General features: G+C 40.5%; 2 protein-coding genes across 2 annotated transcripts; both read left to right on the top strand.

Moving 5' to 3' along the window:
- Nucleotides 1-1427: 1427 nt before the first annotated feature.
- Nucleotides 1428-2390, top strand: LOC101397856 (olfactory receptor 52K2-like). Its single transcript, XM_004434139.2, has one exon. It carries the CDS (start codon nucleotides 1428-1430, stop codon nucleotides 2388-2390), a length of 963 nt encoding a protein of 320 aa, XP_004434196.2.
- Nucleotides 2391-12350: 9960 nt separating this feature from the next.
- On the top strand, nucleotides 12351-13295 carry LOC101403853 (olfactory receptor 52K1). Its single transcript, XM_004433926.3, has one exon. It carries the CDS (start codon nucleotides 12351-12353, stop codon nucleotides 13293-13295), a length of 945 nt encoding a protein of 314 aa, XP_004433983.1.
- Nucleotides 13296-22426: the final 9131 nt, after the last annotated feature.

The following is a 22426-nucleotide window of genomic DNA, read 5'->3' as shown; positions in this document are numbered from 1 at the left end:
GTGAATGGTAAGAGGTGAGACCAATAATTTAGGTAAGGACAAATTTGTAAATTGTAAATTGTAAATTGTGATGACAAGATCAGTGTCAGGGGAGCAGTGGAGATGGAAGCTGGATTGGAAAGGTTTGGAAATGAAATGAGAGAGGAGGAAGTAGAGATTGAATACAGTCAAATTTTTGAACGAGTTGTGCTGTGAAGGGGAACAGAATTGAGGGGCGTTAGGAGGAGAAAGATATAAAGCCAATGAATACAGGATCATGCTGATGTCAATCAAGATGAACATTTTAGAAAAGGAGGCAGATTTGTGCGAGGGGGGGAAGATGGTAGTAATGTATGCAAATAGCATTTGTACAAGGATTTACAGTTTTCAAGGTTTATTCTCATATGTGATTTCATCTTTCCTCACAACAAAACTCAGTAAGATGGTCATGGGAAGTATAGTTATTGCCTTTATTTATAGGTGAGGAAGCCAAAACTTTAAAAATATCAGTGATTAACGTCAGTTTCTGCTGGTAGACTGATGATATAATCATTACTTCAGCCCAAGTCTTCAGATTCTAAATCTTTTCCCTATACCATAGTCATGAGTTAGAGTTTTACTTATTTAACTTGACCATGTTTGATTTGAACTGTTTGTGGAGCAACAAGGTGGAAACAGAAGAGTATAGTTATTTAAGACATTGAATTTGAAGGCTGAGGGTGAGAATGGAGCATCTTTTCTTCTGAATGTCGTGAATGCTAGAAAGGAAAGTAGGTGAAGGTAGAAGCATGTAGAGGTGGAAGTTGAGAGGAAGGACAACAATAGGACTTCTTAGGTTCTCAAGTTAGCTGGGGGTAGGGCTTTATGGCGAGATTTCTGAGTGTCAAATAAGGACCTATGGAACCCCTGCTAGAGAAAATCTATAGAACTTGGAGAGAAGTGAATTATTAGAAGGTGCTAGGCTTAGTTATTTTTTATACATACAGCCAAGATTGACTTTTCAGGACAGAGACTCCCCTTTCATAATTAGGAGTATAGCTTGAGTTGGGAGGCGACAGGAAGACAGTGAATGTTTTTGGGTAAGACTTGAATTAAGCAGGGCTCTAAATCCTTTATAAATCCTTCCTTGGCCACACAAAGACCACAGAAAACTCTTCCTCAATTCCTTTATGAAGGCTGCCTTGGGCTGCTAGCTCTATTGCTGTTTAATGTCATGATCAACCAATGATTTCATAAGCACCTTGCGGGCAGAGACTAGGTATAATGTTTCACAATGCATATTAGGATTATTTTCTAATTTCTTTTAAGGTATAGAAACAGGATCAATGGCTAATTCTCTCACATGAATGATCAGAGTTTGAACTTGAGCACTGTAATTCTGCTGACATTTGATACTCTCTGGAAGGTCCTTGTGGAAGTAGACAAGACGAAGAGAATTTCCAACGGCCATGTCAGCCTCCAATATCACTTCCTCTCATCCAGCAGTCTTCTTGTTGATGGGGATCCCAGGCTTGGAGCACTTACATATCTGGATCTCCATTCCCTTCTGCTCAACCTATACTCTGGCCATGCTTGGCAACTGCACCCTCCTCTTCATCATTCAGGCTAATGCAGCCCTCCATGAGCCCATGTACCTCTTTTTGGCCATGTTGGCAGCCATTGATATAGTACTTTCCTCTTCAACACTTCCAAAAATGCTGGCCATATTTTGGTTCAGAGATCGGGAGATCGACTTCTATGCCTGTCTGGTCCAGATGTTCTTTCTCCACTCCTTCTCTATCATGGAGTCAGCAGTGCTGCTGGCAATGGCCTTTTACTGCTATGTGGCCATCTGCAAGCCACTGCACTATACCAGCATTCTGACGAGGTCGCTTATCATCAAGATTGGCATGGCTGCTGTGGCTCGGGCTTTGACACTAATGACTCCACTCCCCTTTCTGCTCAAACGCTTCCACTACTGCCGAGGCCCCATGATTGCCCACTGCTATTGTGAGCACATGGCAGTGATAAAGCTGGCTTGTGGGGACACTCGCTTCAACAATATCTATGGCATTGCTGTGGCCATGATTATTGTGGTGTTGGACCTGTTCTTTGTTATCCTGTCTTATATCTTCATCCTTCGGGCAGTTCTACAGCTTGCCTCTCAAGACGCCCGCTGCAAGGCCTTTGGGACATGTGTGTCTCACGTAGGTGCCATCTTAGCCTTCTACACACCTGTGGTCATCTCCGCAGTCATGCACCGTGTAGCTCGCTGGGCTGCCCCACATGTCCATATTCTTCTTGCCAATTTTTATCTGCTCTTCCCACCCATGGTCAATCCCATCATCTATGGAGTCAAGACCAAGCAGATTCGTGAGCAAACCTTAGGACTATTCCTGAGAAAGGTGGTGTACATGGAAAGTGAGGGATAGGTGGAGAAAAAGTACAGGTTGAATGCAGGAGTTAGTGTGGGGGTACGATAGGAAATGGAGGGCTGCCCGAGTCTCCATGTTTAGTTCTGTTCTGGTATAATGAAAAAATCTACTTATGATTTTTCCCATCTCTGCTCTCATAGTTCCCTCTGACACCCAAAAAAGAAAAAAAAAACCCTCCATGGAAATGATGTTCTGCCTTCAGTTCCGAGGCTGTCAAAACCTCTTTCTTCTGAGTATAGTTGGGACAGGTAGAAAGCTTAAAATAACAGTATATACTAACAACACATAAGTAAACAAAGAATAGCATGCCTTAAAAGAAGCTGTTTCCAAACGGAAATCCTATTCATCTTCTTGATAATTAAACAAGGAAGGTCACCAGTCTTCAGGATATATCCAACCCCAATGAAGAAGGAATGGCTTTCTTTCCAGTACAAGTCCAATATTATAAGGATCCCACAGCCAGACAATACATTTAACATCAGAACAACCAGGAAGAATCACAAACAGTAGAAGGAAAGTTATCTTCTGTGTTTTGCTCATTTAAGTTTGGCACACAAACAAAGCATGAATAAGAAATACGAGCAGCCTATAGGCACATAAAACTTTACCCTCACACAAGGAGTATGAGATTCGGAAAAAGGAACTTGGTGCGGTAGTTGGCACCTAGTTACAATATTTCCAATCACCTAATAACTAGGACTTCTCAACATCTCAAACTAGGGCGCATAGCTGCATATCACCCATAAAGTAGCAGGAACAGTGCTTGAGTATAGACCTTGTTCTCCTCAGTGATCCCACAGCTCCTTCCTTCCTTCCTGCTGCCCAAGCCAGAAGTCTTGGTGTTATCTTTGAATCTCTTTGCTCTCACACCATATATCTCATCTTTTAAGAAATCCCACTGGCACCTTTTTCCAATATGCACAAGATCTGATTACTTCTTACCATATACACTGCTACCATCTTAGTTATGAGACATTGTCTTCTCTACTCTGGGTTACTGCTGCACCTCTTTAATTACCTCCCTGCTTCTACCCTCACCTCCATCTGCTCTTCTCATCATAGAAATCAGAAGCAATCTTTAAAAAACATGTCACATCATGCCAATTCTCTGCTCAAAACTCTGGCTTTTATTCCAAGAAAAATTAAGAAACTTTGGAAAGTCCTTACATGGTTTATGGTTTCTGTGAGATTACAAAACTCAGCTAACTCCCCTGCTCCCTCCTGAAAAAAAGCACCTGACTAGACGCGGAAGACACACTAAATTCATGGGAGCAAAAATAACAGTGGCACTTCACTTCAACAAAAACAAAGGAAGGTAGAATACAGTTGAATAATAGCTTTAAGAGAGTGAAAGAAGAGAACATCCCATCTAAATTCTATTCCCAGTGAAAATTCTTTCAAGATTGAAGATGACTGAAAGAGTTTTGTAAACAATTATTGATGGAGTCTGTCACTGTTAGGCCCGCACTAAAAGCAACGCTAAAAGTAGTTCTTCAGACAGAAGGAAAATGATCCAGATAGAAATGTGGAAAGGCAGGAGGGACTGAAGAACACCAGAAAAGCTAAATATGTGGATAAATAGAAATGAATATTGATTGTACAAAAGGCAGGAAGAAGCAAATGGAATTGAGCTGAGGTATTCTAATATTCTAGCAGTTAACTCTAACACACTATCTAAGCCATGGTTACCCCCACCCCATGTGCTTTTCATCCCTTCCCCCATGACAGCAGAGACAGCCCCATAGGCTGCTCATATTTCTTATTCATGCTTTGTTAGTGTGCCGAACTCAAATGAGCAAAATACAGAAGGTAACTTTCCTCTTTCTGATTGTTCTGATATTAATGTATTACTTGGCTATGGGATCCTTATAATATTGGACTTGTACAGAAAAGAAAGCCATTCCTTCTTCATTAGCAATAAATATGACCTGAAGACTTTTTCCCCTTGGAATGGAGTCGGGGGCAAAGTAAGGTGTTTTGTTCTCTCAAGCCCTGCCTGCTTTATCTGGCTTTTGTCTGGATTCTCTGACTTCAAGCTACACTTACTCAGTTAAGCCTCTATCACCTCAGCTTTCCTGGCCATGGCCCTAGATCCCCGTTGCCTACAAGCATAATATATATAACTCAATAATGTATCCTCTGTTCCATCATGAGCTTCCCCTCAACCCCAGCTGATTTTTCTCTGTTTTGCTTGATTTTGTCCTGACGCCAACTTTTGCCTCAAGGGTTTCAGTGAGGTACTCTTCACAAAGCCTGTTCCCCCTTGGACTAGCTGTGCTTCGTTAACTTGGGCTCCAACTTTAAAGATGTTATGTAGGAATTCCACTTTATTTTAACATCTCAGGAGATCAGAGGTATCATTGGGGTGACGGTGCTGAATGAACTACCCCTGAAAACTAACAGTGAGTAAGGATGAAATTGGGTCCAGAATACCTCTGTGGGAAGGGAATGGGTATGACTGAGGTACATGGCTCTGAAATTACTTTTTAAAAATATTAGAGGAGGGGCTGGCCCCTTGGTATAGTGGTTAAGTCTGGCACGCTCCTCTTCAGTGGCCCAGGTGTGTGGGCCCAAACCCCGGGCACAGACCTACACCAATCATGAAGCCATGTCATGGTGGTGACCCATATACAAAATAGAGGAAGATTGGCACAGATGTTAGCTCAGGGCTGACCTTCCTCAAGCAAAAATGAGGAAGCTTGGCAACGGATGTTAGCTCAGAGTGAATCTTCCTCACCAAAAAAAAAAAAAAAAAAAAAAAAAAAAAATTAAAAAATTAGGGGAATTAGGACAGGTAAAGTCCATGAGGGACCCTGGTAAAAATCAGCTTCCTTCTCTGGAGTTTGCAAAAAATCATATATTAAAGTCAGTTGTAGGTAGAAAGATCGATCTTTATTAATTATAGATGATTGGTAAGTATTTATTGATAAGTAATTACATTAATAGTGGCTTCTTGCTTATATACTTATATCTTCCCTTCACCCTGGAAGTTAGGAAGAATTGAGAATATTATCTCTACTTTAGCTATAAGAAAGAGCAAGATCAGAGATGTGGTGTTCCAAGGTTATAAGCTGGAAATCAATGCCTAGTTGAGGCTGATATGTAACATGTACGTAAAATAAAACACCCAATAGATGATTCTGGTGAGCCTGGGACTCCTGTCCTTCCAGGTCACAGTCAACAGGACTTGGTTCAGTTTATATGTTCTAATGGGGTTCGCTTTCTCAGAAGACACTGCAAGGAGGGGGGAGGGGTAAGGAGAGGCACATCAAGGACCAAGGCAAAAGCAGGCACTACCTGGGTGCTCACAGCCTCTGAACAGCAAGAAATGACCCCAGGAAGCATGACTTATTGTCACTAAACCTGGAGAGAACATGTGCTGCAGGAAACCCTAGGGATGGAGTCCTGGGTCAGAGGAGTCCCCTTGTGTCAACCCTTGGAGAAGAGGCCAGAGCCTTCCAGGAGCCCCTGAGGACCCTTCTCAAGTACAGCAGTTTCTGCTTCCACATCCTTTTAGGAGAAGATCAGAGGTTTGTGAGGATAAGACCAGTTGCTCCCTTCTTCCCAAACGTCTCCCACTGGACTCATCTGAAGCTGATGGACAGGCCAAGAATTCTACTTCAGACCAAGGACTGTGGACAGAGTTGGAACTAGGGAAACAGGAGAGAGGTGATGCAGGTGTGCCGAGCAGAAGAGGATGGGCACATTCTCTGTTACCTCCCATACCCAGTCCTGGTCTTAGGCATCAGCTCCCTGGTCTCTCCCTATTTCTTTATTGCCTCTATTTTGACTCTTCAATTGAAGGAGCAAAAGTCTTGACTGTCCAAGCCAAATGCTTTGTCTACAAACTCCAGACACTCTTTCCACTACAGAGGATGCCTGCCTCCTTTCTATGCCAAATACTTCAAAAAGTCTTAGCTGATTATTAGAGCTTGGATCTTGTCACTTCTTGCATTATCATCCCTTTTCCCACTCTCACCAGTGTCCCTGTGCCAATTAGGAGGCTTCTGAATTAGTTAAGAGAAAAAATGAAGCTAGAACTAGGGAGAGGTACAGCAGGTACAGAAGGGAGAGGTAAGAAATACATTTCTTATAGGTTCTTCTGCTATAAGCCACATCCTTGAAAGACCTCAGGTAAGTGATTATCTTTCTGTTTCTAGGTCTTAATTGTTCAAATCCATCTTTCTCATATACTCTTAAGATATAGGCGTAGACTACAAAATAGATGCAAGTAGTAACTGAATATTTGCTATGTATAGTGACCCATTTTTAAGTACTTTTGGGAAAACAAAGAAATAGAAAACAAGTCCTGTAGTCTAGTGTGGGCATTTTGGCTCTTTAAACATGATATAAGTTGAAGAAGACATTAACTACAAAGCAGGTTCCTAGGCTCTGGATATTAAGAGAAGACTGGCTCCATTCACTCTCCTACTCTGAGATTTTGATTCTGGGAGGGGTATATTTTTGATGAGCTTCAAAGGAAATAAGATTCATGCACTGTTGGACACCCTGTGTTGGGGGGAAGAGATTGGATAGAGCAGTTTAGTTTTCCTTTGAGTAAGAAAGGGTAGACAGGTCAACAGGGGTGGTCAGTAATGTTTAGAAAGTGGACAAATGAAGACAGGGGGATGTGGAGACTCAGAGATAAGGTGAAATGTGTTTGAATTTGTGGAAAATACATATTTATAGAGGGTAAAGTTGCAACAGATAGGTGAGATTATTAACAATTATTTATAGAGTGGATGTTGTGTAGCAGACACTGTTCTTGGCACTGAAGATGCAGTAAAGTAAGTAAAGTAAAAAAATAAGTAAAAAAAAGTTCCTGCTGTCATAGGGCTTGTTTCCTACCAAGCCAAGTGCTTGTTCCTGATAAAGACATGCAAATAGTAGCAAGACATAAAACAATACTCTCCAGAGAAGAGGATTTTTTTCTGATGCATGAAACCAAGGCTGGTGGCGGTTTCTTGGAACTTCTATCCTGAATGAACGTTAAATTAGAAGATAGCCAACTATTCTGGGCTTGGATCAGATAGGGAGGTCTTCTGAACAAAGTGAGAAGACATTTGTCTGGTTGTTCACGCTTCATTTGGTGAAACGTTCAACACTAACTGTGTATGCTGGAGGCTGGGGTTATACAAGTAAGTAAGGCACAGTCCCTTCACTTCACAATATGGTGGGTATTTGTGGAAGGATAGAATTGGAGAACAAAAGCAGAAATCTGTATATTTTTTAGGCATCTTTTGTTCCAGTAGTAAATGAGAGATGATGATGACTTGAATAGGGTGGAGGTAATTACCTGTAAATTGGAGTAGGCAACTCTGTGATAAACTATGGATGTTGACCCAATTGTACCTGCTGATAGATTGAATATGGTCCAGGAAGCAAAAAGTAGAACCAGGTTGATTTATTTTAGGTTGAGCCACAGGTTGGAGAGGATACTATGTACCGAGATGGAATGCACGTCAGGGAAGAAGTCAAGATTTCTGCTTCAAGTATGATAGGTTGAGATATCTGTGAGACTACTGGGGATATTAAGTAGACAGTTGATTATACTAGTCTGCAGCTTAGAGGGAAGGTAATATATGGAAACTTATATCTGAAGTTTTAGGATCTGATAACTAGATACATGGTAAACAAGTAGAACACTTAGAAAGAAGGTGATGTTCAAGGACTTTTCTGAAGCCAAATTCTCCTTCCTCTCCTATATTTTAAGTTTTTCCTTGCTGCTAGATAATTTTCTTCAGTTTAAAACATGCCATTTTCTCTTCCTTCTTAAAAACAATTGAACACCCCCCCACACACACACCAATGCATGCACACGTGCACTCGCACACACACACACACACACAACCTCACTTTTACTCCACTTCCCTCTGCAGCAGCCAGTGCTCCTTTTACTGTTGCCCTTTGCAGAAAACCTCGTCAAAGGAGTGAGCCATGTTAACTAGCTTCAATTCTCTTTTTTTCTCATCTAACTCAGTCAAATAGGCTTTGCCTCCTTCTATGCTAGCAAATTTTTCTTACCAAGGTATCCAATCTACTGCACTTCTAAACAGAAAGCTGATTCTGTTTTGAGGTTTGGCTCATCAGTAGCATTTAGTATAGTAATAATTCCCCCCTCCTTACTACACTGCATTCAATCATACAATAGCACATCAAGACAGTGCATCATCTTGGAAATTTTTCTATCTGATTGATTGCCCATTCTCAGTCTCCTTTGCTCGCTCTTCCCTCATTCACCCGAACTCCTTCTCCACCTCAATTCTTAATGTTGGGATTCAGTTCTTGGTTCTCTTTTCTTTATGAACACTCAAAATCTTGGTTATCTCAGTCAGTTTCATAGCTATTAATATTATCTATTTCCCATGATCACAAGTTTATATCAGCACTCAAAACCTCTCAAACTCTAGACTTGTATATCCAAATGTATCAACATGTTCACTTGGATTTCTGATAGACATCTCAAACAAAACATATTCGAAATTAAAATCTTGATCTTCCTCCATCTCAGTTGAGAGCAACTCCTTTTTTTATTTGCTCAAGCCAAAAATATTGGTGTTATCTTTGACTTCCTTTTCTCTCCTGACCTACACTTAATCTTTCAGAAAATCCCATGGCACCTTTCTCAAATATATCCAAAATCTGATTGATTCTCACCACATACACTGCCACCTTGGTGCTTAGGCAACATTCTCCCTTCCCTGATTACTGTACTAGCCTCCAGAGTCTTTTTTTTCTGCTTTTACCATTATCTTTTTGTGCTATTCTCATCTTAGAAGCCAGAGAAAACTTTCAAAAAATATATGTCAAACATGTCACTTCTCTGCTGAAAACAATATCTTTGACTGTGAGAGAAATGAGGAGCATTTGCAAAGTTCTACACAGGCCTCCAAGTCCCTGTGTGATCTGGCCCCATCTTTATGACCTCTATAAACCTCTCATTCACATCGTCTAGCTACAGTGGCATCATAGCTGATCTTTGAATGTTAGGCATATTTTTGTCTTAGGACATTTGTTCTGACTGTTTCCTTTCTAGAGATATTCACACAGGGGTAATTCTGTATATCCTCCATCTTTTATGCCTGTCCCACTTCTCGTTCACCTTTTTGTTCTAGCCAATGCTGTGGCAACCACTTGATTGCAAGTATAGCCTGATAGCACCTGACTCAGGTGCATCCCGCCCCCTGGTTTCTCAGCTCCATTACATGGGGCACCTGGAGACTGCTCAGCTACTGTGGAGCGTGTGTGAACCTGGAAGTGTGAAGAAATGAACACTCTTTGGGTCAACCCTTGGCCTGGGGAGGGGGTAAGTGGAAACCAGTGGATAAATATACCCCTCTTTCATGTCTTGAGTAGACAATTCTGAGGAGCTTTCTACGTATTTCTTCACGTGGGATTGGATACAGTTGATCACAGCATTATCTAGCTCAGTAATGCACTTTTGGATATGATTTTCTGCCTTCTTGTTTCACTCCTTCATCTCATTCTTGCTCCATATTATTTTTTTTCCCACAAAAACCACCTATATGGAACCCCAGGTTTTGTCTTTTAAAGAAACTAGAAACCAAGCTAATTGATTTCCTCACTCACTCAATCTTTGCTCAAATTCTGTTCCCAATGAGGCCTACCCTGATCTATGATTTAAAATTGCTACCTTCCTTCTCCCCCAGCTTCTGGGTTTCCTACCCTCATCACCAAATTTTTTTTTTTTTTTTTGCGTAACAGTAACACTTCTCATACTATATAAATTATTACATTCTTTTATTATCCTTGTTAAACCTTGAAAAAATTTGTTCTACTAAGGCATCAGTCTGTTTTGTTCTTAGATTTATCTTTAACCCATTCAGTAAAAATTTAATTTTTTTCCAGAAGTTTACTGCGTATATTTACTGAATGTTTTGTGAATCTAAAATTGAACAAAAATCAGTATTGAGACCTGCAGAAATTCAATATTTCGAGGTAAGGCGGAAACAGGAGACGGAATTGAGAAGTTAAGAAGGTAGGAAATGGTAGTATCATTGTGCCCAGGAGAAGAGAGTGTTTTAAAAAGGAGAGAGTTGTCAATTCAGATAAAAGTTGCTGAGAGGTCGAGTTGCATGAAAGCAGGTAAGTTACAATGGCACCATCATTATAGAGGTCATTGGTGGTCCCAATGAGAGTCGTTTCAGGTAAGTAATGGGAATGGAACCCAGATTGGAATGTTTCGTTACCAAGTGATAGTCGAGCGAGTTGAGACTATAAATAAGCATTTCTGGATGTTTTCTCTGAAGAGAAGCAGATATTTGCAGTAATAGAACAAAGAGAGTATAAGCATGGGATGGAGAATATTAATCAACATAATTTTTTTTTAAAAAGGGTTGTTCTGTAGAGGAAGAGAGGTATAAATGACAAGGCTCTGCACAACATTGAAGAATTATATGAAAGAAATTTACATGTAATCCCACTTACCCTCCCTACCACCCTCACATGAAGGTAGGGCACTGTTATTCCCCATTTACAGAGAAGGAAACAGAGGCTTGGAGATAAGTGATTTGTAAAAGGTCATGTAGCTAGTATAAGGAGCCCTCATGATTTGATCCAAGACCTTCAGATTCTAAAAGGTTTCCATATTGCATGGAAAGAAATTAATTTGTTTTCAATTTGGAGATGCTGAATGTGTGTTTCTTATAAGTCATTTAGTTGGAAGCAATGAAGCCTAGTTATTTAAGGATGTTGGAATTGGGGGAAGCTAGAACTCAAACTCAACTGCCTAACACCATTAACTACGATATCTTAGAGATACTAAGTTTCCAAACACAATTTTCTTATCTTGAAAAGAGACCAATTTTTTTCAGTACTAACTTTGTTCAATGATATGGTAAATGTTTTAGATATATTATCTTATTTAATGCTCATAAAAACCACATTAACTAGATTCTATAAGACAAGAGTGGCTGCATCAAATCTGGGCAACTCCAATTTTTAAGGATTTGGAAGCAGAGGAGAAAAATGAGCAAGAGAGATAGATTAAAAATTTAAGAATAAAGGGCATGTTATGGAGGTCAGATATCAGTCTTCCCAAAGATGTGAGTTCTCCTGTGATAAAAGTGAAGGAGCTGGAAGATGAGTGCAGGGAGAGCCACATGAATAGGGAGGTTATCATGAATTTAGATGAATGAGAACCAAAAGAGGCAGCTCCTCATTTTCTCAGCAAACTGGAGGCAGGGCTGTATTTACAGAGATTTGTGTATGTGGAAAGGACCAGGAAGATATATTCCAGGGCAGTTCTCCCCAGAAGAACTTTCTGTAATGATGGAAATATTCTGTATCTTAGCCTAATACAGTAACCACTAGTCACATGTGGCTATTGAGCACTAAAGTGTTTTGTGTGACCGACGTATTGAAATTTTATTTTAATAAATATAAACTTAAATTTAAATAGCCATGCGTGGCTAGTGGCAACCATATCAGATAAAGCAGTGCTCGAGAAAATATACAGATTGTGTGATTAACAGGGGCACTAGAAATTGCAGGCTTTATTTGACTTATACAGGCACCCAAGCCTGAGATTTCAGGACAGAAAATTGGCTTTTGTGATTGTGAGCTTAGCTTGATTATCATGTACAATGGTACCAAGGTATCTTCTAAAGAAATGAATCAGCTTAAACATATTTTCACTTCTTTCATCAGGTGTTCCTGACGTCACCATGAACACAGAAAACACTACCTTTTCTCCATTCCTTTATGAAAATTGTCTTGTTCGACATCAGTTCTAATAATGTTTAATATTCTATCTACTCAATAAGATTCAAAGGTCCTTGAAGGTAGAAAACATGAATTATGCTTTTCCATGTCTATGAAGACTACTAACTGATTTTGTTTAAGATCAAACAATGGGAACAAGAGCTACTCCTCCCAAGAAGGTAGGTATAGGTGAAGAGGCCCTGTAAAAACTGACCAGGAGAATTTCCAGGAGCCATGTCAGCCTCCAATATTACCTCAACCCATCCGGCTGCCTTCTTGTTGGTAGGAATTCCAGGTTTGGAGCACCTACATGTCTGGATTTCCATTCCATTCTTCTTTGCCTATACTCTGGCCCTGCTAGGCAATTGCACCCTTCTCTTCATTATCTGGGCTGATGCAGCCCTCCACGAGCCCATGTACCTCTTTTTGGCCATGTTGGCAGCCATTGATCTAGTCCTCTCTTCTACAGCACTTCCCAAAATGCTGGCTATTTTTTGGTTCAGAGATCAGGAGATCAATTTCTATGCCTGTCTAGTCCAGATGTTCTTTCTCCACTCCTTCTCTATCATGGAGTCAGCAGTGCTGCTGGCAATGGCCTTTGACCGCTATGTGGCCATCTGCAAGCCACTGCACTATACCACCGTTTTGACGAGGTCGCTTATCATCAAGATTGGCATGGCTGCTGTGGCTCGGGCTTTGACACTAATGACTCCACTCCCCTTTCTGCTCAGACACTTCCACTACTGCCGAGGCCCCGTGATTGCCCACTGCTATTGTGAGCACATGGCAGTGGTAAGGCTGGCTTGTGGGGACACTCGCTTCAACAATATCTATGGCATTGCTGTGGCCATGTTTATAGTGGTGTTGGACCTGCTTTTTGTTATGCTGTCTTATATCTTCATCCTTCAGGCAGTTCTACAGCTTGCCTCTCAAGAGGCCCGCTACAAGGCCTTTGGGACATGTGTGTCTCACATAGGGGCCATCTTGTCCACCTACACACCGGTGGTTGTCTCCTCAGTCATGCACCGTGTGGCTCACTGTGCTGCCCCTCATGTACACATTCTCCTTGCTATCTTCTATCTTCTTTTCCCACCCATGGTCAACCCCATCATCTACGGCGTCAAGACCAAGCAGATTCATGATTATGTGCTCAGTCTATTTCAGAGAAAAAAGGTGTAGATGCACACTGTTTTCCTTACCCACAAATACTGAGTGGATGCTGGCTTGAGGTGGAGAAGAAAATTCTCAAGTAGGAAAATTGCAGTCTCCATGTTTGGCAATTCTCCAATATGACAAGGAAAATGAAGTCCTATTCCTCATAGATCCACCAGTCAGATCAAACCAGGTATGTCCGTATTGTCTGTCTGATAGCAGAGGTTTGACCTTCTTATTCTCATAGACTTATCACATGACTAAGGACAACAACGAACCTTCCAAAGTGCTATTGCCATTGAGGTGAAAGACTGTAGGAATATCAGCTGAGATTAGCACAAGTAGCTGAGATTTTGGTAAACTCTTCCTTCAGACTATGAGTGAGGAATTGAGTCACAAATTTTGAGGCACAATGGCCAACACTCCATCTAGTACTGAAATTAACTCCATATCTTTTCATTTTTTTCTTTCTTCTTTTTATTAATAGTTCACGTGTGGTTTGGAAAACAGAATGGGAGAAAAATATATTAGGTACTGCATTATGGGAGAAAAGGTATAGGAAATAGAAAGAAATATTGAATGTTTAATGTAGAAAAGGAGAAGACTCTGGAAAGAACAAGAATAAGTGATACATTCATGAATGAGCACTCCCCATACACATCAAAACTTCCAAATATTTTCTGATGAGAATTCTTACATTTTTAACCGCAGAGTATTTTTTTTTAAATTTTTTGTTTATTGCAGTAACATTGGTTTATAAAATTGTATAAATTTCAGGTGTACATCATTATACTTCTATTTCTGCATAGATTACATCATGTTCACCACCAAAATACTAATTACAACCCATCACCACACACATGTGCCGAATTATCTCTTTCACCCTCCTCCATCTCCCCTTCCCCTCTGGTAACCACCAATCCAATTTCTGTCTCTATGTGTTTGTTTATTGTTGTTATTATCTACTACTTAATGAAGGAAATCATACGGTATTTGAACTTCTCCCTCTGACTTATTTCACTTTGCATAATACTCTCAATGTCCATCCATGTTGTCACAAATGGCTGGATTTCATCGTTTCTTATGGCTGAGTAGTATTCCATCGTGTTTATATACCACATCTTATTTATCCATTCGTCCCTTGATGGGCACTTAGGTTGCTTCCAAGTCTTGGCTATGGTGAATAAAGCTGCAATGAACACAGGGGTGCATGTATCTTTATGCATTGGTGTTTTGAAGTTCTTTGGATAAATACCCAGCAGTGAAATAGCTGGATCATATGGTAGTTCTATCCTTGATTTTTTGGGGAATCTCCATACTGTTTTCCATAGTCGCTGCACCAGTTTGCACCAGTAGTGTATGAGAGTTCCCTTCTCTCCACATCCTCTCCAACACTTGTTGTTTCCTGTCTTGTTAAATCTAGCCATTCTGTCGGGTGTGAGGTGATATCTCATTGTAGTTTTGATTTGCATTTCCCTGATAGTTAATGATTTTGAACATCTTTTCATGTGTCTGTTGGCCATCTGTATATCTTCTTTGGAGAAATGTCTATTCAGGTCTTTTGCCCATTTTTTAATTGGATTGGAGTTTTTTTGTTGTTGAGATGCATGAGTTCTTTATATATTTTGGAGATTAACCCCTTATCAGATGTATGGTTTGCAAATATCTTCTCCCAATTGTTAGGTTGTCTTTTCGTTTTGTTGATGGTTTCCTTTGCTGTACAGAAGCTTTTTAGCTTGACGTAGTCCCATTTGTTTATTTTTTCCATTGTTTCTCTTGCCCGGTCAGACATGGTACTTGAAAATATGTTGCTAAGACTGATGTCGAAGAGCATACTGCCTATGTTTTCTTCTAGAAGTTTCATAGTTTCAGGTCCTACATTCAAGTCTTTAATGCATTAGGAGTTAATTTTTGTGTTTGGGGTAAGGTAAGGGTCTACTTTCATTTTTTGCATGTGGCTATCCAGTTTTCCCAATACCATTTGTTGAAGAGACTTTCTTTTCTCCATTGTATGTTCTTGACTCCTTTGTCAAAGATTAGCTGTCCATAGATGTCTGGGTTTATTTCTGGGCTTTCGATTCTATTCCATTGATCTGTGTGTCTGTTTTTGTGCCAGTACCAAGCTGTTTTGGTTACTATAGCTTTGTAGTATATTTTGAAATCAGGGAGTGTGATACCTCAAGCTTTGTTCTTTTTTCTCAGGATTCCTTTAGCGATGCGGGGTCTTTTATTGTTCCATATAAATTTTAGGATTCTTTGTTCTATTTCTGTCAAAAGTGTTGTTGGAACTTTGATAGTGATTGCATTGAATCTATAGATTGCTTTAGGAAGTATGGACATGTTGACTATGTTAAATCTTCCAATCCAACAGCACCAAACATCTTTCCATTTCTTTGTGTCTTCTTCAATTTCTTTCAGCAATGTTTTATAATTTTCAGTGTACAGATGTTTCACCTCTGTGGTTTAGTTTATTCCTAGGTATTTTATTCTTCCTGTTGCAATTGTAAATGGGATTGTATTCTTAATTTCTCTTTCTGCAACTTCATTGTTAGTGTATAGAAATGAAACTGATTTTTGTATGTTGATTTTGTATCCTGCAACTTTACTGTATTCGTTTATTACTTCTAAAAGTTTTCTGGTGGATTCTTTAGGGTTTTCTATATTTAAAATCATGTCATCTGCAAATAGTGACAGTTTCACTTCTTCCTTTCCAATTTGGATCCCTTTTGTTTCTTTTTCTTGCCTGATTGCTCTGGCTAGGACTTCCAGTACTATGTTAAATAGGAGTGGTGACAGTGGGCATCCTTGTCTGGTTCCTGTTCTTAGAGGAATAGCTTTCAGTTTTTCACTATTGAGGATGATATTAGCTGTGGGTTTGTCATATATGGCCTTTATTATGTTGAGGTACTTTCCTTCTATCCCCATTTTATTCAGAGTTTTTATCATAAATGGATGCTGTATCTTGTCAAATGCTTTCTCTGCATCTATTGAGATGATCATGTGATTTTTATTCTTCGTTTTATTAATGTGGTCTATCACGTTGATTGATTTGCGAATGTTGAACCATCCCTGCATACCTGCAATAAATCCCACTTGATCATGGTGTATAATCTTTTTAACGTATTGTTGTATGCGATTTGCTAGTATTTTGTTGAGGATTTTTGCATCGATGTTCATCAGTGATATTGGCCTGTAATTTTCTTTTTTTGTGTTGCCCTTGTCTGGTTTTGGTATCAGGGTAATGTTGGCTTTGTAGAATGAGTTAGGGAGCTTCCCACCCTCCTCAATTTTTTGGAAGAGTTTGAGAAGGATAGGTATTAATTCTTCTACGAACATTTGGTAGAATTCACCAGGGGAGCTGTCTGGTCCTGGACTTTTATTTTGGGGGAGGTTTTTAATTACAGTGTCAGTCTCCTTACTGGTGGTTGGTCTATTCAAATTCTCTACTCCTTCTTGATCCAGTTTTGGAAGGTTGTATGATTCTAAGAAATTATCCATTTCTTCCACATTGTCGAATTGGTTGGCATATAGCTTTTCATAGTATTCTCTTCTAATCTTTAATCTTTTGTATTTCTGAGGTGTCTCTTGTAATTTCTCCTCTCTCATTTCTGATTTTACTTATTTGTGCCTTCTCTCTTTTTTTCTTGGTGAGTCTAGCTAAAGGTTTGTCAATTTTGTTGATCTTTTCAAAGAACCAGCTCTTGGTTTTATTAATTTTTTCTATTGTTTTTTTGGTCTCTATTTCATTTATTTCTGCTATGCTTTTTATTATTTCCGTTCTTCTACTGATTTTGGGCTTGGTTTGTTCTTCTTTTTCCAGTTCCTTTAGGTGCATTGGTAGATTGTTTATTTGAGATTTTTCTTGTTTGTTGAGATAGGCCTGTAGTGCTCTAAACTTCCCTCTTAGAACCGCTTTTGCTGTATCCGATAAATTCTGGCCTGTTGTATTTTCATTTTCATTTGTCTCCAGGTATTTTTTGATTTCTTCTTTGATTTCTTTGTTGACCCAGTCGTTATTCAGTAGCATTTTGTTTAATCTCCACGTATTAGTGGCTTTTCTGATTTTCATCCTATAGTTGATTTCTAGTTTCATACTGTTGTGGTCAGAAAAGATGCTTGGTATTATTTCAATCTTCTTAAAATTATGGAGACTTGTTTTGTGGCCTAATATGTGATCAATCCTGGAGAATGTTCCATGTGCATTTGAAAAGAATGTGTCTTCTTCGGTTTTTGGATGGAATGCTCTGTACATATCTACTAGGTCCATCTGTTCTAGTGTGTCATTTAAGGCCAATGTTTCCCTATTGATCTTCTGTTTGGATGATCTATCCGTTGGTGTAAGTGGACAGTTAAAGTCCCCTACTATTATTGTGTTACTGTCTCTTTCTGTTTTTATGTCTGTTAATAATTGCTTTATATATTTAGGTGCACCTACATTGGGTGGGTAGATACTTACAAGTGTTATATCCTCTTGTTGGATTGTTCCCTTGATCATTATGTAATGCCCTTCTTTGTCTCTTTTCACAGTTTATGTTTTAAAGTCTATTTTGTCTGATATGAGTACTGCTTCCCCAGCTTTCTTTTCATTGCCATTAGTGTGGAGTATCATTTTCCATCCCTTCACTTTCAGTGTGTGAGTGTCTTTAGGTCTGAAGTGTGTCTCTTGTGTGCAGCATATATATGGGTCTTGGTGTTTTACCCAATCAGCCACCATATGCCTTTTACTGAAGCATTTAGTCCATTGACCTTTAAAGTAGCTATTGATAAGTATGTACTTACTGCCCTTTTTTTAACTTTTTGTTCTCTCGGTGTTTTAGTACTCCTTCTCTGTTCCTTTCTTCTTCTATACAGAATTGATGGTCTCTTTAGTTTGACCTTTGTCTGAAAGCTCTACTCTTAACACCCTTCCTCCCTCATTTCATGTTTTTATATCATATCTAACCTCTTTTTTGTGCATTTGTATCCATTGCCCTCTTATCACGGAAATAGATAATTTTTCCTATTTGTGGTTTTCTCATTTCCCCTTAAATCAGTCCCTTTAACATTTCTTTTAGCACTGGTTTCTTGGTGACACACTCCTTATTTTTTGCTTGTCTGGGAAATTTTTGACCTTCCTTCCATTTTGAATGATAACCTTGCTGGGAAGAGTATTGTTGGCTGTAAGTTTTTTCCTTTTAGTTCTTTAAATATATCGTGCCACTCTCTTCTAGCCTGTAAGGTTTCTGCTGAGATGTCAGCTGATAGCATTATGGGGTTGCCTTTGTATGTAACTTGTCTTCTTCTTGCGGCTTTTAGGACTCTTTTTATCTTTAATTCTGGACATATTATTATGATGTGTCTTGGTGTGGGCCTCTTTGACTTTATCTTGTTTGCTACTCTCTGTGCTTCCTGTACCTGGATGTCTGTTTCCTTCCTTAGGTTAGGGAAGTTTTCATCTATTATTTCTTGAAGTAGATTCTCTGCCCCTTTGTCTCGCTCTTCTCCTTCTGGGACACCTATAACACGGATGTTAGTGCGCTTGATGTTGTCCCAGAGGTCCCTTAAACTGTTCTCACTCTTTTGAATTCTTTTCTCTTTTACCTGTTCAGCTTGGGTAATTTCTTCTAGTCTTTCATCCAGCTCGCAGATCCGTTCTTCTGTATCCTCTACTCTGCGTTTGAGTCCCTCTAGTGAATTTTTCATTTCCAGTATTGTATTCTTCATTTCTGATTGGTTCTTTCTTATATCTTCCATTTCTTTGTTGACATTTTCATTGAGTTCATGTATTCCTCTCCCCAGATCAGTGAGCATCCTTAACACTCTTTGATTAAACTCTCTGTCAGGTAGCTTGTTCATTTCTGTTTCACTTAGTTCCTTTTCTGGGGTTTTGTCCTGTTCCCTTACTTGGAATGTATTCTTTTGCCTCCTCATTTTGCTTCTTTCCCTGTGCTTGTGTCTACGTATTAGGTAGGTCAGCTATGTCTCCTGCTCTTGGATAGGTGACCTTATGTAAGTGATGCCTTAGGGGTCCTGCAGTGTGCTTCGCTCAGTTCTAAATGTTCCAGGCATGACCCCTATGTGGGCTACGTGTGTTCTTCTGTTGTGGCCTATTTGCACTCACTGTAGGCACCCGTGGAGGCCGAATTATGCTCCTGGCCAGCTGTTGTAACATTCAGCTGCTTGTAGTTGTTGTGGGCCCTTTAGTCTCTTTATCAGGTGTGGGGAGCCCCAGCACAGTTGGCTGCAAGTTCTAATACCACATTTGTGTTGCAGTATTTCTTTTAAGTGAGTAGGCCCCCAGTGTGGCAGGTTGTTAGGCTCAGGGGCTTACAATTGCTATAACCCTCCAGCCTTTAGGTCTCTTGTCAGCTCTCTGAGGATTGCAGCTGGGTGGGGCTGGCCTCAGGCACAGGAGCACCCAATTGTTTCAGGCTTTGGAAGGTAGGGCAAACCCCCTATGTGGGTCTTTGAGAAGCACACGTCTTCTGCAGCAGAGAAGCCCTGCCGCCCACAAGTCCACACACACAGTCAACACAGTCCTGCCTCGTGTGCATGCCCCAACCTCCTGAAGCGGACCCAGTCTCTCCACTGCAGGAGCCCCACACACTCCACCACCGCCCCACACTCTCCACCCACTCCTTGTGCACACCCTGCCCCACTGAAGTGGGCTCAGTTGCCAGGCTGCAGAGAATCCAGTCACCAATCTATGCAGGCCCACAAGTTTCCCAAGGTCTTGTTGTTGGGTGGGGCCAGTCTCTAGGGTGGGCTGCCTGCACTGGCTGAGCTGGATTAAATGGGTGCTCTAGTTGGTGGGGCAGACCCTGGGCTAGCAGGCCCCAGGGAGAACTCCGATGGCGTCTGTGTCAGCACGCCCACACCAGGCCACAACAATGGCCGCCACCAATGTCCCAGTCTCTGGAGAGGTCTCACCTCTCACCAAGATGCACTCAGGGCCTATTAGGTGAGTCTCTTCACCAAAGCACTCTGCACCTTTCTCTCTGGTGATTTTAGGTTGCTTTCTGAAATGGGTGACTTTGCGTGTGGGCCCCTTAAGAGCTGGTTTTAATTTCTTTGTGAACCAGCTTTTCTGGGGGTACTTCCCAATGTTTTAGTAGCAGTCAAAGTCAGATATTATGCCACTCGTCTCGATTGTGCTGGGTCCACAAAATGCCCACTGCGGGGGCACTCCCCAGCTCAGGGTCCCGCACCTCCAGGGAGGGCTGCATACCTTTGGGCTGCTCCCGGGTGTCCGTGAGGTGCTGCGGCTTGTGAAAGCAGCGTTTTATCTCTCCAGAAGGGAGCTTCTGCCTCTTCCACCTCCATTTTGATTGTCATTTGTTGCAGGAGTTCCTCTTATCCAGTTTTCAGTTCTGTCTCAGTGGTAATTTTTCCACAAGTAGTTGTAAATTGGCTGTGTCCGCGGGAACAGGTGAGTTCAGAGTCTGCTTACGCCGCCATCTTGACTTTGCCGCTAACTACAGAGTTTTTGACTCCATATCTTTTCTGATAAGTGACTTCTAGCCTCTGCCACTCTTTTTTAGCCTACTATCATCCAATCTTATTGCTCTACAATTGGACAGCTCCCCTTGTAAGGAGACTTATTCCTTTCATTAAGTCAGTTCCTTTCTGACCCATGCGAATGGCTAATTCCTTTATTAAATACTTAGCAAAGGAGTCTTCTGACATTCCCTTATATAAATTTGTCATGTAACTAACTTTTCACATGCATATAACTTTTATCTCCAAAACAAAACCTTAGTAATATTTATTGAATGAAAGGATAGAGGAGCTGAATACCATCTTTGATCTATGGACTGTGGAAAGACTAATTAACACCTTTCCCTCTTGAATTTGAGACTTCTGAAGATAAAGAAGAGAATAGTAACAATATATAGTCGTGGTAATCTGTGTTATTGTTCAAATCTTTACTCTCTTTTTCCTTCATGATGGGAGGAGTATTTCCTTACTCTAGGAACATTAAATCTTGCTATATGACTTTCTTTGGTCAATGGAAATTGAGTGGTCTTGAAATGTGCCACAATAATCAGAAACTTTAAAATGTGTTTGTGTAGCTTGGCTCAATCTCTCTCACTTTATGCCTCTGCTACAAGAATGAACATGCCCCCAATCAATTTTTCCTTCAACCTAGACCCATGATGGAGAAGAAAAGGAGCAGATGTGAATCTGACTCATAGCCTGGAGCATAGCCACAGATTACCCACAGTGGTCATATAACATGAGCAAGGATGATTTTGTTGTTTTTATACTAAATCACTGAGATTTGGGAGTTGTTTCATAGCATAACCTAGGGAAAACTGATTGCTGGAGTTGTGAGCTCCTCTTTGCACTCTGACTCATGACACTTCAAGAAAAATAAAGGAAAAGCACTATTTCTTTTTTCAGTATATCCTAAAAGTGATACTGGATTTCACTTGTCTTTCTACCTTTGTCCTCTTATGCAAACTCTCATGACTGAACACTCCTTTAGTCAGTTCTTTTTTAAAGAAGCCTTCATACACGTTTTTTCATGAAGGTCTGCTTATACAACAGTGTTCTTCTATTTTTTATTTTGTGACCCTTTTGTCTCCTTAATAGTAATTAAAAGGAGTTTTTTCAATTCTAGGAAAAGAACAAAGAAACTTGATAGGCTCTGAAAAAAAAATCTCTAGCCCTCCAGGCCCATGTTGTGCCACGGCTTGTCTCACAGGCACATAAGGAGAGTGGAGGTTTCAGTGGGTCTCTGGTCAGTGCCCAAGTGTCTCAGTCCTCCAGACAGTGAAGGGGGGTAAATGGACTGAAAGGATAAAAATGGCATGAACGAAGAGCCTCTGAGTCTGTTCCCTGAGACTTCCCACTCTTGTCTTGTTATCCTCAGTAGAGATAGGGCACTCTGTGTGATAGATTATTGTTCAAAAATATTCATTCTCCCAGACTACACTTCCCCACACAGTGACTATTGGGATGGTTCTCTGCCCCACTTTGGTCAATGGGGTATTAACAGATGTAGTGCAGAGGCTTGAAATTTGCTTGTGCAGTGGGGCTTGTTGTCTTCTGACTCTGCTGCTCCTGAGAATGTGCCCTGGTTAGCCCACTGGTCCAAGGAGGATGAGGAAAAATGGAGAAGAGCTGCCTCATCAACTTATAGCTTGAAGCAGAGCCTCACAGCCAAGCCCAGCTTG

Source organism: Ceratotherium simum, chromosome 7, assembly GCF_057802395.1.
Source record: "Ceratotherium simum simum isolate JZ-2026a chromosome 7, ASM5780239v1, whole genome shotgun sequence".
In the NCBI taxonomy this organism is placed as follows: domain Eukaryota; kingdom Metazoa; phylum Chordata; class Mammalia; order Perissodactyla; family Rhinocerotidae; genus Ceratotherium; species Ceratotherium simum.
This window is presented reverse-complemented; position numbering and strand designations above follow the sequence as displayed.

Coding starts and splice junctions, on each gene's coding strand:
- LOC101397856 (XM_004434139.2), top strand. CDS start 1,428: ATGTCAGCCTCCAATATCACTTCCTCTCATCCAGCAGTCTTCTTGTTG.
- LOC101403853 (XM_004433926.3), top strand. CDS start 12,351: ATGTCAGCCTCCAATATTACCTCAACCCATCCGGCTGCCTTCTTGTTG.